This window comes from Ooceraea biroi, chromosome 9 (assembly GCF_003672135.1).
Source record: "Ooceraea biroi isolate clonal line C1 chromosome 9, Obir_v5.4, whole genome shotgun sequence".
Lineage (NCBI taxonomy): Eukaryota > Metazoa > Arthropoda > Insecta > Hymenoptera > Formicidae > Ooceraea > Ooceraea biroi.
Window position 1 is genome coordinate 10,176,804 of NC_039514.1, and position 16,843 is coordinate 10,193,646.

The 16,843-nt window shown below is 50.2% G+C and overlaps 1 protein-coding gene across 1 annotated transcript in view; it reads right to left on the minus strand.

The window, feature by feature from the left end:
• LOC105284711 overlaps positions 1 to 16,843 on the minus strand; it is a 149,632-nt gene that overhangs the window by 52,194 nt on the left and 80,595 nt on the right. The window contains exon 3 of the mRNA XM_011348438.3: positions 14,879 to 14,981. Within this exon, the coding sequence (XP_011346740.1) occupies positions 14,879 to 14,981 (103 nt within the window). The remainder of the gene's footprint in view (positions 1 to 14,878; positions 14,982 to 16,843) is intronic.

The following is a 16,843-nucleotide window of genomic DNA, read 5'->3' on the forward strand; positions in this document are numbered from 1 at the left end:
CACGTGCAGGGCGATCATGCTTATTAAAAGACATCACTCGTATTCGTTTACTTCTCATAATTCCAGAGTGTACTCTTCTGAGTTTCGCGTATCGCCTTGCTCGACGTCTTGACGACTTGATCTACCTCACCTTCCTCTTCTCTTCGCCTCCTTAATTAACCGAATTAATTATTCGGATTTCAACGCCTCGAATGGATCACGCGATATCGCTTGCTCGCTCGTCGCTCCGCGAATCGTAGGCATTCTTCTTATCCGGCATTCTAAAGGGGGAAGGCGAGGGGGTGAGACGAGCCGTCCGGATCTTAATTCACTGCGGTACATATTCCGCGGTCCTCGTTATTGGATTCCTCCTGATAATTCTGCCCTAAATCATCTCTGCTTCTCTTTATCTCTCTCTATCTGACTATCGTCGGAGGATGCCGGATTGGAAAGGGGCCTCTAATTTCGCGCTAGGTCTCTGCGGGGTCGTGGATTATGCAGGGACCGGCAAAGGGTTGATCCCCGAGGGATGCGTGCGTCGACGCGACACTACTTGGCCTCTCCGTTAATAGAATACCGCCTTTAGGTAAACCTTTGGACCGCGTTCGAAGCATTCCGGGATACCGGCCGGCCAATTATCGGCCTGCGAAGCTAGGCCGGCGACGTCTCTCGGATTACGCGTGGATTTTCCTTGACGAACCCGAGATGAGAGCCGAAAGGAAGAAGGAGAGAGCGAACGCCCGAGCTTTGCTTCCCTAAAATATTATTAACGTTGCATCGCATATTGTTACGATAAATGTATGCAAATCTGAGATATTTTCAAGAATCACGCGTGAGAATAGCCCGACGTTCTTCCGTGTTCTACCACGCGTTGATTAAACAGATTGTATTAATCATATACGTAACGTTTAATACTTAACAATAACTTGTTTAGAACAGTGAAGGAACAAAAAGACTGAAACTTACGCATACAGCTAATGTATCCTATGATATTCCTCAGATCAGATGTCTTCTTCACGAACCACCTTCTTTACGGCTAGTAAGAGCAAATCCGAGTTGGAGAATCAAGACTCGATCGCGACGCGGAGTAATCGAGAGAGTTAATAATCTCGGGATGTGTCCAAAAGTTTCCCGGCGTGCTCTGGAAATCCGGAGAGGAGACCATGGCAGTCGTAGCTACCCACATGGACCTCTCGATCTTCCGGATAATTCGTGGACATCTCGCGAGTATCGGACGGGCACCGACGCCGAAGTTGTTATGACAGTCAGCGGCGGGTCATCCATCACCGAGATTCGGTCTCGGCGGGCTGCCCGCGGACCAACTTATCCAATATTTAAGGTTTTGTCCCTCGCGGAGCTAGCTGATATATCACTCGCATTAATATATATTTGCGGGGGGAGATAACTCTCCATTCTCTCCCTCCTTCTCTCGGTTGGAGTTCGGCGTGGCCGAGCGGAATGAGGGAATACGGTCGGCGAGGATGCAGTATAAATGTCGGCGGAGATTCTCGCAGTCACCTCGACGAATAGATACGACTGTTTATCGCGCAATATCGTCGGTGCCCGGGAAACAACCTTCTACTCGACCGACAAAGCCGAGGAAGAGAGGAAGAGCGTCCCACGCGTTCGAGGCGATCGATATCGCGCTTCCTCGCACTCGCCGGAATTGGGCGAGTTCGAGAGTCCTCGGAGAATGTCAGATCCGGGCGTGATAAGGTGCAATAGCTTTTTCGGCTCTTCAAGGAGTCGTCGCTGATAACGCTCGCGCGCTCGCGCAGGCCGTTCTCGCGGAGAATCGCATTACTCCTCGGCGATACAAAGTTTTCTCATGCACGGCACGCTCTCGGCCGAAAGGCCGAGAGGGGCCTGATGTCAATCTGCAAGAGCTCCAACGCGCGCACTTGCGAACGTGTAATTACCGAAGCGGTGTTCCGCCACGATGCCTGTTCCCGCTTCATTTCTCGCAGCGCCTCGTTTCGCCGCGCTTATCTGCCGCGCGAGATCTCTCGGCCTCGTCGGCGGGGTTCACGGAGATGGATACGATCGCGTTGCGACTCCGCGCGGCGATCCGCGATTCCGAATAAACCGCGAGATAAATGATACCGCTGGTGTTCTTCCATTATCCCCGAAAGTCGTTACGTTCGATATCGCGATATCGCGGGTTCGGGCTCGCGCGGCGGAGCGCGCGGCCTTACAAGTTTTCCTCGAGACGCGCTTTCGTTACTTCGTCTCATTAATCCTCCGTAAAAATACGGAGCGGGCAATCCTGGTGGACGGTCGCGCCGTCTTCCTCTAGCCTGAGGATTTATCTCTTATGACACGCGTCCTTTTCGCAATGACCGATTCAATTAATCTCGCCACGCCTTTCCGGAACGACTATCTGGTGCCCTCCCGAGAGAAATACGCGCGCCTCGCAGCCTATCGCGGACGCGGCGTGGCGCGGTACAACGATGATAAATAATTCCGCTCGAAACAAGGGAGAGAGAACATTGAATACGGTGGACGACGCGGTGGAAGGAACCTCGAGCTAGCTGGGAGGGGACCACTCCGAGTTGCCGCTAATTACAATCACGTCGCGGAGTGCGGCACGAGTCGACACGACGTCCTCATCCATCTTAGTAAATTCCTAGCTGCGACCGTCGCGGACTCCAATCTGCCGGCGAGGATACGCCGTCCGTGATTCGCGAGACTTAATATAATTACGCGAGACCCTGCTGCCGGACTGAATTTAAAGCGAAACGACACCAGAGTAACAAGGGAGACTCTCCGGTGACTTTGTCTGAAAATCGTCCGTCTTATTTGACGCGCGATTTTTCAGTACCAATGCAAATTAATTAGGCAGTCTTCCGAGTTTTTCAAGCTACCTCGCTTCAGCTGAACAGGTCGCGCGAACGGATAAATGATATATTAAATTGAGTTTGAGACCAACGTAAGAGTGATCATGTCTAATGTCGATTATCGATATCAAATGGATCGAATGCAGCACTGCCTCTCTCCCCTTCCTTTTTTCCAACCTCTGCGATCCAATTACGTCGTTCGTGACACGTCAAAATGCTCGTGATGCGGCACTTCCGCGTGTAGGGACCCCCTACGTTCTTCCGTCACATTTTCCTCGCCGTTCGCCGATGAGGCTGCTTCTCCGCACGTGGAAGTGCAGCCTCATCGAGGAGGAAGGAATGAAGCGACCGCGAGGATTCGCGCTCGGAACGCATCGAGACCACCCTTGGGATCGAGACGCTCTTGGGCGATCGATCGCCGACCCCTCCGCGGACGCCTCTGAGACGAGAGTTCGTTAAGGTCGAGGTCGTACATCGAGAAAGCTACCCCTTCGCCCCCGGACGTAAACGCTAACGCGGCGCATACAAACGGGCGCTAATGGCGCGGATAGCTTTTGTTGTTTTTAATTAACCCTTTCTTTTAAGACGGCCGGGGGGAGCGGTAAAAGCCGTCGGAAGGGGTCGCCTCGCCCCTCGCCACTGCGCCCGGGCCCACTTCCCGCCTTATATTCCTTTCCGCGCGCAGCCCTTTCGCGTCCCGCGGGGGATGTAAATATGCGGGGAATTGCACCTCGGAGACAGGCGAGCTTTTCTCGTTTACGAGCTACGACGAGGCAGCGCTTCGCAATTAAACCTTCATCTAATTACCCCCCGCGACCGCCCGGCTAATTGCCCGGCGGACCCGCAGGGATCGACTGGAAAGCGATGCTTTCCTTGCTTGCGAAACTTTTCTCTCTGTTCTTTCATGGCGCACTCTGTCTCGTCTCTGTTTCTCTTCAGCACGATTTACGTATTTCTCATTCGTCCCTATTAAAAAAGATTAATTATCGTGTGTTAAAATTGTCTAATAAAAGACAGTTGAATATCAATTTGACAACATAAATGACAATATATGATGACAATTACTGAATATAAGAATATTAAATAATCCCTTGACTTTGATCTGTTCAGCGGTTCGCTCGCAATTTAACGTAGGTACCCGTAACCGCTGCAAAAAATAGCGGTAAACGGTCGACCGCGTTGCGCGGAGCACGGAGGAAGCGAACTTTCAATAAGGCACGACAGTTGTGGCCGCGTAATCGCGCACTTCCACCTCGCGACGTTTCCTCGAGAGGAAATCGCCGTCGGCGAAGAGGTGCCACACACGGCAAGGGCTAAGGCAGAACACCGGGACGTCGGCGCTTTGTCGCGGTCACGGCGCTGTCAATCACCGGTGATAGCAGGCGACACATTAATCTCGCAAGGGACCCCGTCAACCGCATTCTATGCTTCTCCCGTTGCGGTCGAATGGTCCCCGCAACCCTGTCGGTTCCGCTCACGGCAGCCCGCAACGATTGTCCCCCCTCGACTCCTCTCACGTCTTCCGCTACTTTGTCCTCTCCGCGAATGTCAGGCGGCTAAAAAATGGGAAGTTGAGGATAGATGAGGATGAATCGTGACGATGACGAGTTTCGTGAGACGTTATCTGTGCTGCTCTATGAATCTCGAAATGTTTTCAAAACTTGTAAATAGTTTCAATTGAGAGACGGATAAAAGTGATTCCTACGCGCGAAAATAATTTTCGATTCAAAACATTATACTTGAGCATCGACTTCGCCGTTCGAAGAGACGATTATTCCTCGAGCTGCCCCCGAAAAAGGGAGCCTTCGAGTCGACAGGCCGATCACGAACAGCGACGCTTGCAAAAACTGACCCCGACTGACAAATGCGTGAGGAGGAGCGGCCGGACGTCTCTACGGATGAAAAACGGACGTCGGGGTTATCCGCGTTATTAAGTGGAACGTTTCGCGCGGAGGAATGGCGCCATTTGTTTGGCCCGATATCGCGGAGACTAATCCGCGTTTTCGCCAGGCCGAGGGAGACGCGGGAAAGGTGTCGGGTGTCCGCAATTGCCGCCTTGTCGTAACGAATGCCGTCGATGCAATTCGCATTTCCAAACATGAGATGCATCGCGCTTTATTAACAAAATTTTCCGATTCTGAAAGCATAAATCAATTCTCTCTCTCCCTTTCTCTGTAAAAAAACGGAAAAAAAGTATCTTTAGAATTCAATACAGGAAAAGAAAAACCAGAATCATTTCTTGAACGTCAATTTGCTCCACTTCTTTACGATTCTCGAAGGTAGAGAATGATAACATCGAAGGCCCAGTAAATTATAAGAATTTTATCAACCTCGTGATTCCACTTGATTCTTGTCGCAACATCGACGAACTTCAGTTCACTCGTGCACCTGCCTCTTTTCTTCCTCTCGATTTTAATTGCACAGATAGAGTTAATCGATAATTTCAGCCGGGGGATAAAGTTAACAGACGTCGGCGAAACCGGTCATTAGGCAAACGCGACTTGGGAGTCGCGCTCGGCACGGCGGCGTCGAGCGGAGAACGCCGCGGAATAAGAATAAGGGTACGCGAGAAGCGCGAACGACGAACGTAGCGGCGAGACGGAGGAAACCACTCTCGATGCTCGTCCTCGTTCAACGGCGCATTATCTCGCGCGCTCGAATTTCAGGGCAAGCCGCCAAGACGGGAGTAAACTCGACGAGATTTATCGCCCGCCGCGCTCATTCTCTGTCGCACTCTCTCACGTGTGCACTCCCTTTTGGTGAACGCATCGTCCTCGCGAGCGGCGCGATTCCGCCCGTCGTTTCCGGGGTGGGCGGGGGCCACCCAGGCCGATCGATCGCATCGCGATAAATGCATTATTTAATTACCGCGAGTAATTACCGATTATTACGCGGCACGGGCTGCTCGGCGCGCCATCAATTACAACGAACGATCGACCGAAACATTCGTTACGCGGCACTCTTTAATCGGATCTCGTCTCATTCCGCGGCGCTTCCGCGATAAAACCGCGCTGCTGCGTTCATTGTTCCCTCCGTTCGCTGACAAGGAGAAGGCACGACGTGTATCTCACCGATTTGAATAAAATTTTGTGAGTGTGTATCACTCAATATATAACTAATTACTGCTAAGCAGTAAGACGCACTACTCAGTCGTTTTCGAGAAAAAGCATTTAAAGTTTCGCGAGTACTAAAGGCCATAGAATAAGACTGCAATCGCAGTCACAGTGCTGGGAGCCCGGGTTCAATCCTCGACATGTATATATTTTTCTTTCAATTTTTTTAAATTGGCTTATTGATTGCTTGCATATATTTAAAAATGAATGGGAATAACTAATAATTGCATGTAATAATTGAAGAAAGTACATATTAATGTGTATTTATTAGTTTCAAAATATTTCAATGATTAAACATAGAAATAAAACATTTCAATAATTATATGTGATAATTAAATTTATAAATTATAAATAAAAGTAAATAAAAATACACTAAAGTAACTAAAGAAAAATGATTAAAATAAATAAAATTAATCTGCCGAACAGTTCTATCGACCTGTTGAATACATACTTCGCCTTGTGAGCCATCGATCGTTCTATCGATCGATCGGCCGATCGGTGGCCGATTATACGCGCGCCGTACCGGATCGCGATATCATGCTCGCTAATGGCGGGAAAGTGCAAGTTTGTGCAGCCGATTAGCGGATTTCTCGTGATCGAGACCGGTATTGCTCCAGAGGCGCGTGACGTCGGCGATTGCATTTTCACGAGTAAACGTAAGCGTGTTGCATCGGTATTTGGAGCTGACGCGATACCTCGACATTGCGAATTGAATTCAGTACCAATCTCACGATGTAAGAATTACTTTGCTAATGCGTTTCTGGTTTTTGCCCCGGTTTCTCCGCCACGAGATTCGCCGTCGAATTTTTCATATCTCTTGCAAGGCAAGATTCCTTCCTCTCTCTCCTCAGGCCGCGCAGCTTTTCTCGAGATAATTCGACGTTATCGCGAGAGTAAATAAGCTCGCATCTATCCGGGCCGCGCTAATAGATTCCCCCAGGACACGGTATCTCGGGATGAATGCCTCCCCCAGCGACACCGTTCATCATAACCGAAGTTGGCCGGGTGCCTCGAGATGGGCAAGAGGGGGGCAAAGAGGAAACTGGGGTTAAGGACGGGGACTTGGCGCGATAAAGAGAGAAACGGAGCAGATAAGAGAACTCGACAATCCGTGCCGCGTCCGAGAGAGGGTAATCGGAGATCCCTCCTCGTCGTCCTTCGTCGTGTCAAGGGCCGGCCGGGAATCGACCGGGGAAAAGGAGTCGTGGGAGGACCCCGCGTTTCTTCTGACGAGGCGGACGAGAGACAAATAACGCTCGATTCAGTTAGATCGAGGAGATCGAAGTGTCGGTGAATGTACATTAATCTGTATCAGCCGGCATCAATATTTAATCCTAATCCCGGGAATTGCCGTGCGCGCTCGCGCGCGAGATCGGCATCCACGCTGGAGCGTCGATGCCCTTCCGTCGCGCAGAACTGTCCCTTCGGATTTCGTTAATTCTGGTTCAATCGCAATGAAGAGAGAGAGAGAGAGAGAGAGAGAGAGAGAGAGAGATGAAACTTTTTTCTATGTCTAGTCTAGACTCCACATCATTTACGTTCGATGACGTTGCATCGCATGATCGCACGTGCGAGAATTTTGCAAACTCGTATCCGCGAGTAATGCACACGATCTTATTGTTAAGAAAAATTAAAAACTTGAAAAGAGAATTTTCTTTTTCGAAGATTAATTCGATTATAACAAATGAAGCTTGGCAGTGGCGCGCGCGATTGGCTTTAACGTGTCAACAAAGCGTCGAAAATATTTCTCGCCGGCCAGACGACGTCGGCGTCGAGACCACTCGCTGCGAAAACGTGTTTGCAGTTTCGCGCGAACGAGGCGATTCCTGTCGCGCGAGTGAGCGGCCATCCGGCGCTCGCCGAGAGGCGTCGCGACGTCGGGGCCGACGTCGCGCGTGTCGTCGTTATGCTACAGCCGGCGAAAATGGCCTGTGTGCCAGAAAATCGCGGATAAGTTAAACAGCAACCGCGGTACCGGGGCGTCGTAAAGCGCCGCGGCGCCTCCGTGTTTACGCGGGACGACGTCGTGGCCCACCAACCGCGTCCAGCCCTTCCCCTTGTCCCTCTCGCGCGCACCGTCGCGCGAGTTTTATCGTCCCGCTCGCTCGCTCGCGCGTACTCTTCGCCGCGCTGGTCCAGCGGACCCTCCGCTCGTTCCGCGTCTATTTTCGCGCGCGTGACAAATCTGTGTGCGCTCGCCGGATTTATCGAGCGACATTCTGGTCGCGCGCGAGCGCCCGCGTCGCGCCCATATGGCAGCGCGTCTATTTCCGTCGTCCTGGTGCACTTTGCTGGGCTTCGACAAGTGTTCTCGCCTATCGACGACGAGATAATCGGCACCACACGAATTAACCGAGCCGACGATTTCGCGCGTTCCTCACTGAAACCACGGAATTTATACACACCGCACCGCTATAGAGGGAACGAATTAGCAAGCCGCGGTTTAGCGATAAAAAAACCGCTCCAGACTCTGCCATTATGAGTTGCGAGACTGAAAATCTCGTGCACGCTACATAAAGCACGCAAAGAACGAGAGACAAGAGATAGATACAATAATCCTTAGTATCGAACGTGAGCGATGGAAAAGTCTCTTACATTTCTCCACTTGCGTTTCCTTCTTAATCAAGACATACGACTGGGACTTCATAAATAGCACCGTGACGCGTATAGAAACCCGCGGTATCATTAAAATATTTCCCGACTATAGCCTGGCATTACGAGTGCGTTCGGGTTTTACAAAACGACGGTATAGAAACCGCCGCCGCTGATAGACTCGTTGATCGTAAACCATTATGAAACGGCATCGATGCTGGCACGGAGGCAACCATCTAATTTTCCTTAATGCGACCATTTTATCTGATCGACGTCTCGCTAATGCGGAAACGCGCTCTCGACGTCGCGTTTATACACGCGAAGCGGTATAAGCGCACGCCGAGAGATGCTCGCTGATAACAGAACCACGCGCAGATTCCGGAAGTCGCCAGATATCGATTCGATTCGATTCACCGTTCTTCTTTAGCCTTCGCCGAGCGTTCTTGCAGTCCGCAGCGCTTCAGCAGCCCCTTTAAAGGCGCGCGACGTCGGAATCTCCGGACAACCGAATCTCCGCGTGCGAAATAGCGAGCTGTCTGGGGCGCGTTAATGGACCCGCGTGGCGATTCCGGGCGGACAGGACGCGCGAATGGTACCACGACGACAACGATGACGATGACGAGACAATGATGCGGCACAGCGGGACCGGACGCGTCACACTCGGAGGAATTTCGAGAAGTTCCAGGAGGACGATCTCGTCATCCATCCGTTCCTCTCTTTCTCCTTCCCTGCCTCCTTGCCAGAACTGGCTGGTCCGAACCGGACGGTGATTTACGAGCGTGTATTCCGTCGCGGGGATTTGTCAGTCAGTATCTTGGTGCTGCCTATAGGTGTTCTCTCGCCCGATATCGATCTTCTTTTTACGCGTATATGTGTGTGTATGTGTGCGTGTAAGCGCACACGTTCTTGATACATACATGCGTAGACGTATAAATTGAAGCGGAGAGTAGCGTGAACGGTCGCGGTCTTTCGTTCCCTCGGCGCGCGCCCAGAAAAAGTAAGTCTTAATAAAGTTGGGACGAGATAAATTGGTACATTAGCATCTCGCCCGTGATTCATGGTGACGTTCTTCTAGGTGCCAAGGGGGGCGACAGGGTGGTGGACGTTAGGGTGGCCGCGGGGACGGCCATGATATATCGCCATTAGCATCGGTTTCGTATTAGAACAAATAGGCAGCGTGCTTTAAGCTCTAAAAGGCGCGACGCGTCTCGGCGCCTCTTAATGGGGCGTAATGCACCCCACGACGACGACAACGACGACGACGGTCGCATTATCGTATAACGTTAATGAAACGCATTATGAAAATCGTGTTAAGACAACGTTCCCGTTTATTAAATAATATTCGCGTTTTATAAGAAAGGAACTTTGCTCCTCTTAATTAAAGATGGAAAAAGGGAAATGTGTCGGATTAATACACAGAGAGAGATGACGTCAACAATGTGACTTATTAAGTGTAAAATGTGGAAGACGGTGAAGATAAGAATCGCTTCGCTTCCAATCTTTTTCGGCCATAATTGGCGACCGACCGAATTCTAAAATCGATTCCGACCATCGAGGTACAACTGGAAACTTCAGATTCATCCTGATAGATAGAGATACGGATCTTAACAGGTTAATCTCTCTCTTTCTCTCTCATTTTCTTTTTCTTTCTCCAGTCTCGTTATAATCGAACGCCATAATCGAGCGATCTGCATCGTCGTAATAAGCGGTCGGATAAATAATTGCGAGCGCGCGTTTCACAGAGCGGAAGTAAATCATCCCCCGGTCGTCGGTCGCACAGGCCGACGCGAAACAAAGCCTGCGAACGGGAGGGCGGGGGCAGGAGGAGACGAGCACAACCCCCGCTCGTTCACGACCGTGTCGTAATTCACAGTTTGGTGGCGCGTTTATTAACGGCGGCGCGCGTCACTCCGGGCTACGCCTTTTTTAATGATTTATCGTGCACGCGCCCCGAGACGCGCGTATCCCCTTTCGCGGGCCAAAGTTCGACGTCTTCCTTGGTGCCCCGCGGGGCCCTCACCTTCACCTTCCGCCAGCTGCCGATCGTGAGAGGTGCAGATGGAGGCGCAGATGTTGCGCTTCAACCCTGTCGCCCGTCCTGACTGCACAAAGTTCCTCTCGTTGTCGGGGGAGACTTCTTCCTTCTCTCCTATGTTGCAGCTTCCTTTCGCGTCAGACCGATCGTGAAACTGAACGCGCGATTTGATTCTTAAGAGAGGAGCCCCATAAAGTAACCATCGCGCGTGAGATCCACGTAAAGAGAAATTTCTCGTCGTCGTAGAAGAGACGAGGCAGCGGGACAAATAGCACGCGATTAATAACAATCAGACGACTCGATTAATAATAATCGAGCTTCACTGGATGACCGACGCGGTTACATAAGCAGGTATCAATACGAGAGTGAGTAATCGGGAGATCAATCAACAGAACACGGAGACGGAAGTGCCGTTCTCCATCTCTTTATCTCTCTTCTCATTTTCATTTCTCTATCTTTTTTTTTAACTCAATCGCGACACGCGAGATACTGACTGTTCCCATCGATACCGATCCTGCCAATGCGATCGTCCTCGGCGAGGCCGGGGCATGAGCGTATCCTCGCGTATACACGTATATACCAAGTAATAAAGGATACTGCTCATTATCGGTGGTCCGTAATCGACGGCTTTATGACTTCGGAGTACGGTCGGCGATGTATACCGGTCGCGCTAAAAAGACGCACGCCGGCAAACCGAATATACCGAACGAACGGAGACGGTAGGCGCGCGCGGACGCGGTGAAAAACGTTTAATTGGACTAGATTGTAGGCAGGGGAGGGAGAGGAGCGGCGAGCCCGCAGATGACCGGTTCGCTCAGGCACGTAAAGTATTGAAGGTGAACTTCGGAAAATTCTGCCTCTCGAGCCGAGGCGGAGCACGGTACGCTAAATTGCTCCCCCGTATATTACCAGGAAGGGCGCGCGGAATTTAGAGTACGCGTATCCTCTTATCGCTGGGGTTACGCCGTGGCGGAAAGAAGCGTCCCTCACTGCTTGCCTCCCCCCTTTTTGTACATACACGTAAACATAGTACGTCTATACGTGTACACGTGTATGCGTTACGCCTCGACATCGGGGGCTTTAATCGCGTAACTGTACCCCGCCCGTTCTAACCCTTCATTAGATGCGCATCTACTTCCCGCGATTTTTACGTGGAGCGACCGACCGACCAGTCGCCTTCAATATGTATCCCCTCTCTCCCCCGTGCCGTGCGGAGTATACCCGGCGCGGACATTGTACGTGCATAAAACGCGGCTTAAGTTAATCCGCGTGTAATGGTCTCACGAGGTTGCTCCTCCGATCGTTTCCGATGCTGATGACGGCGCGTGCGCTTCGTGCGTTAACTCGCGGTTGAGAGGTACCCTCGTATTGTCCTATCAGAGGGTGGGAGAGAAAGAGAGGTTTTGCGGGGTGAATTTATATTTACCGCGGAGATACATTACGCTCTCTCTCTGTTAATACGGATTTATTGAATCTGAAAAGTCCGCGACGAATTCTTGAGGAGACAAATTATTCTTCAGATTTCGAATAACGTTTTCGATCTTGAGGAACCGAATGCGAATCATCCGAAGTTACTGAGGCAATCGCCTCATGGTCGAAGAGTTCATTGACCTTCAGCTTATCACACTTGCAACGTGAAATTATTTATTTAAAATTCGTTTTCAAGGCAAATCATGGGTCTCCAAAATGGACCTCGCAGTTGGATTCCGCATGGCTCGCCACGCGTATTTCGTCTTGGTGAACTTCGAAAGGGGGGATTTCCGGGCAAGGACGAAAGGATCATTAGCGTTGGGTCGGATTCATCGCTCATACGCGAGTTCCCGATGAAAACTGCATGGAGAGGAGATGCGCGCGCGCGAACGCGGCCCTCGAAAAGGCACAGACACGTCCCGTCGATATAAATAAAGTATCGAAGGGATGGACACACTTTGGCTCGTCCGACACAACGACGAGCCAAATGAAAAATGCCGAGACGGCCGATCAATGTAAATATATTCATGACGTAGGGTGGCCGGAGCAGCCGCGGGGATGTGCCGGGGTACATGTATATGTATATGTATATGTGTACAACGGGGTTTTATAGGATGGGGTTCCGCCGAGGACTCGATGGCACTTGGCCGGCACATAATTCACTCTTTGGCAGCTCATTACAATTTAAAAAGGCCTTTGTCAGTGCACTACTCGTGATTTCGTATGTTCGCGCGGCCCTCCTTCGGTGGCAGCTAACAATGGTACCTATTCCCCCTTTTGTCCCCCGCATGTTGAACACTTAACCACCGAGAGGGATTAAAATGCACAAGTTGGATGAAGTTGGCTAGTGTCAAGCATTCAAGTAAAATCAAATCGAATAGTACTGGAAATAGTGTTAGATGCATCAATTGTAAAATAGACGACACAAAAATTGCATGATGGATACTCATTCGTTTCATTCTTGCAGATTTCGAGTAACGATTGAAGTAACGATAGGTTGTTAACCGGGGGAATAACGTTACGTTACTTGAGATCATGTCCGTTCCGGCGTTCACATTGTGCAAGACGTAACATGGCGATTAATTACGGCGGTCGATCCCGACAATAATTTTGTCGTTGCACGCGATCAAGTTTTACCGCTGAGAGCGTATATGATAGATTATTACCCTAATCGCTGACGAGGATCGATAATGACGGATCCTTTTTGTATGCCGTTTTCTCTGCCTCGCGAAACCGGTTCGAGACAAAGAGCGACGACAAGCCGGCAAGATTTCTAATTTAAGTCCTCGATACGAGAGAAAGAGAGAGAGAAAGAGAAAAATGACTACGACCGCGTTTTCGAACCCGATTTCCAGCCATTACGGCAATTGCCTTTATATCGGTAATTTCGCATTGACATACGAGGACATGTGCCAATTTATGATTCAAAGATACCAATACAGTGTAACGTATCAATAGATCAAATAATCGGACATTTTTTTCAACGGCACGTTAGAAACGTGATTGTTAACTTTCATTAAACGTGGCACTCAGAAATAGGCACTAATAGTTAATAGCAATAATAATTATTATATATCATAGTTGGACTGACATTCCCCTTCGTATTAAATAAATTTCGGTATATTAAAAATTTCTTGAACGAAAAGTCATATTAAATATATCGAAATTTATATTACATTCAAAACGGACGCGAATAGTCGTAACAAGATACAACGGAGAATCGTTACCTTATCCCCTGAAGTTTCCATCCCTCTAACAGCGCGCGTAAATACTAGTGTGTTTAACAGCCGACCGATACGCGTTCGTTACAGCTACGCGCTCGACTCGCTGTATAAAAAATTTATGCAAAACTCATCGCTTTCCCGTAATCGGCAGGCAGCCAATAAGTGCATCCGGTTGCTCGAACATCTCACTGATTACGCTCCCTCCCTTCTTTCTTCTCTCTCTCTCTCTCTCTTTCTTTTTATCTTTGTCGCTGAGCAAACCTTACGTTAATCACTCACAAATCTGTCTTCGACAATCCCAGCAGTCCACAAAAATAATTACCGCGATTGCGAGTCGTGCGAGTGCGCGTTTCGCTCGCGACCATTCAGCGGTTTCGTTCGGTGGCGTGATAGGCGCCGAGTCACGACGGTTAAGAGGGTAAGAAGGGGTGGCGGAGATCGAAGAAAGAAAAAACAAGGGTCGGGAGAGAAAAATAGAGAATGCAACGATGTTCCCGTGGGACCGGGCGGAAGGAAGCGGTCCTATGCTTCCGCCCTTCACGAAATTGATATGTATTCCACGGTGCGCCGCGTCCAATCTATCGCGGGTCAAGCAGGCGGAATTTTAAGCGCGGTTCTCGCGCTTGACGTACACGCGAGGAGGAGAAGGAGGAGGACGTGCACGCGCGCGGATGTTCGCCATCGGGAATGTGTGTCTCGAGATAGAGATCCCAACGAGATGGTGAACCACGGGAGTGGCGGGGGTGCGACGGCTCGATCGGCTCCGCACACATTCAGCAACTTACGATGGCATAAAGTATTCCCAGTGTCTTATATCGCCGGACACAGGCGATACGTGTATGTGTGCGAGGAGGTTCTTCCACAAAGGAGTGGCGCGCGGTACCGATGCCGAGCGGTATTGAGGGGTGGGCGCTGGTCATCGTCAGAAAATTGAATTTCGTCCCTGAGGGCCCGCTCAGATGAAGTATGCCGACAGTTGGAAAATTTGCGTTTAACCGCGTGACACCATGAGCGCTGGAATATCCCCGGGAAAATATTTTCCTGCGTTCGATCCTTTTTCTTCGCTCTTATCTTTTTCGTAGTGAAACACACGATGATCATTTCGGTTCATTTCGATTCATCACTCACCGTGAGGCACCCAGCCGTGATGGCAGTTCTCGCAGTAGCGCAGGTGACGTTTACCGGGTGTAAAGGATTCGCAGGAACAGCCGTTCACTGTGCATCGAATGGCCTGTAAAAAAAAGTACGATATCATAAGTAAAAAAATTAACGAACGCAAATACAAGAGAAATATTGCATATCTAGATATCTAAATCGAGTTTTATCAACACTTTCACTGTGCTATTTTCTAAACTTTTCTAAAATATTTTCTTCTATTTTCAAGAATTATAATGAGATGGTCAAGCATGTGGCAGCGAAAATCGAGTTTATTAAGAAGAAGGAGCCACGTATCCATTACATAGCCATTTCCGTCACCCAGAGGCACGTATCCTGGACAGTTTAGCGCAGATTAAAGGATGATTGCCACGGACGAGCGGAAAATGTACGGCAGGGGGATATTTCCCCGGTATTTTGAGTGACCGTTTGGCGTAACGCTACCCTAGAGGAAGCTCGTGAGAGACAGGCTCGTCGGATTTTAAGGAACCGTGAATATTTTCCACCCTTCGGCACGGGATTAACCCCCCGGGAGCCGCCATCCAATACCGCCCCCGGGGCGAAAGGAGCTCGACCTCAGCGTATCGGTATTACTTTATATACGAGAACGCGCGCGCGCGCGAGCACGGCAGAAAACTTTATTCACCCCGCACGTTGCAAGTTACCTGCAGGTACGTACGTACACCCTTACACCGACGGAATATCGACGTACGTATCCCCCCGACGTCACCCCCGCGCGCCATGTCGAGAAGAGAAGGCGGCACATCCTCGGCCCCTCTTGTGTCTATTATGGATCTGAAAGTTCGTCCGCGAGCAACACGAATTTCCACTAGGAAACTTCGTCCCGCAATTATCGTACCTCCTCCCCCCCCCCCCCCACGGTGATGGGAGAGCATCCGAGATTTTATCCGTTACGCTAATGCATGAAATTTCCGCTTTATAATTTTAACGTAATTCCCTTGCATTGATTTCATTACTTAGAGTGACGGCAGAAAAATTAATCATTGTGCTTTATTGATGCTTGGTCTTTCTACTATTTTATCCTTGCACTCTTGATGAAGGATTAATCCATTATTTCATTTGAAACATTTTTAATATTTTTAAAGTGAAAGTGTGTTTTTCCTTCAGTTTACTTTCGATCGCAATCGCCATACGTCTTCCACACCGACCGTAACGGAAGGGCAATTTGCACAACCCCCTGGCGACGTTGGTGCGAGTAATAATTTGGAATCAGGGGCAGAGTTTTGTGCCGCCCTCGTAAAAAGGCGTCGTTTATAAGGAGGCGAAAAAAAAGAGCCGCGAGAAAGTGGCAAACGGGAGAAGGAGGGAGAGAGCGGAAAGGTTGTTTCGCGCGACGGTGGGTAGACAGTGTGCCCCGTTGCGTGTCGTCGTCATAACGCCGTTACGGCGGTTAATATAAAGACAAATGAAGCGATGCACACGCCGCGCCGGCCTCGTCCCGCACGCGGCCATGTGTCTTTATATAGGCGGCAACCCCGTGCCACCCCCGTGGAACGCACCGGGAATCTTCTGTCGCGCGGAGGCGCGAGCCACGCCGACGTCGCCGCCGACAAAATTTCGCAGGCGGCGAATTTTATTAGCGCGGCACAGCGGGGTTATTTATTCGCCACGGCGACAGATTATATGGCGATATTAGCGGCAACGCCGCGCCGCGCGCCCCCGTAAAGAGGGAGCATCGCGCCGAAAAATAAAGGGCGCGCGTGTCGTGATCTTCGTTCGCCTCTCCGATCGTCTCGCGTGTTGTATTACGCAATAACGCAGCTTTCGTCGACTTCTCTGAGAAGCGTAACGAGAAATAATACCGCCCTTGTAGCGTTCAATTTTCTGATCGCTCCGATTTTTATCTCTTCAAGCTTCTTTTTCTTTCAGCGTTTCGTGATACGCTTCCGTTTCGCGGCACTGAAGCGTCCGCGAGCG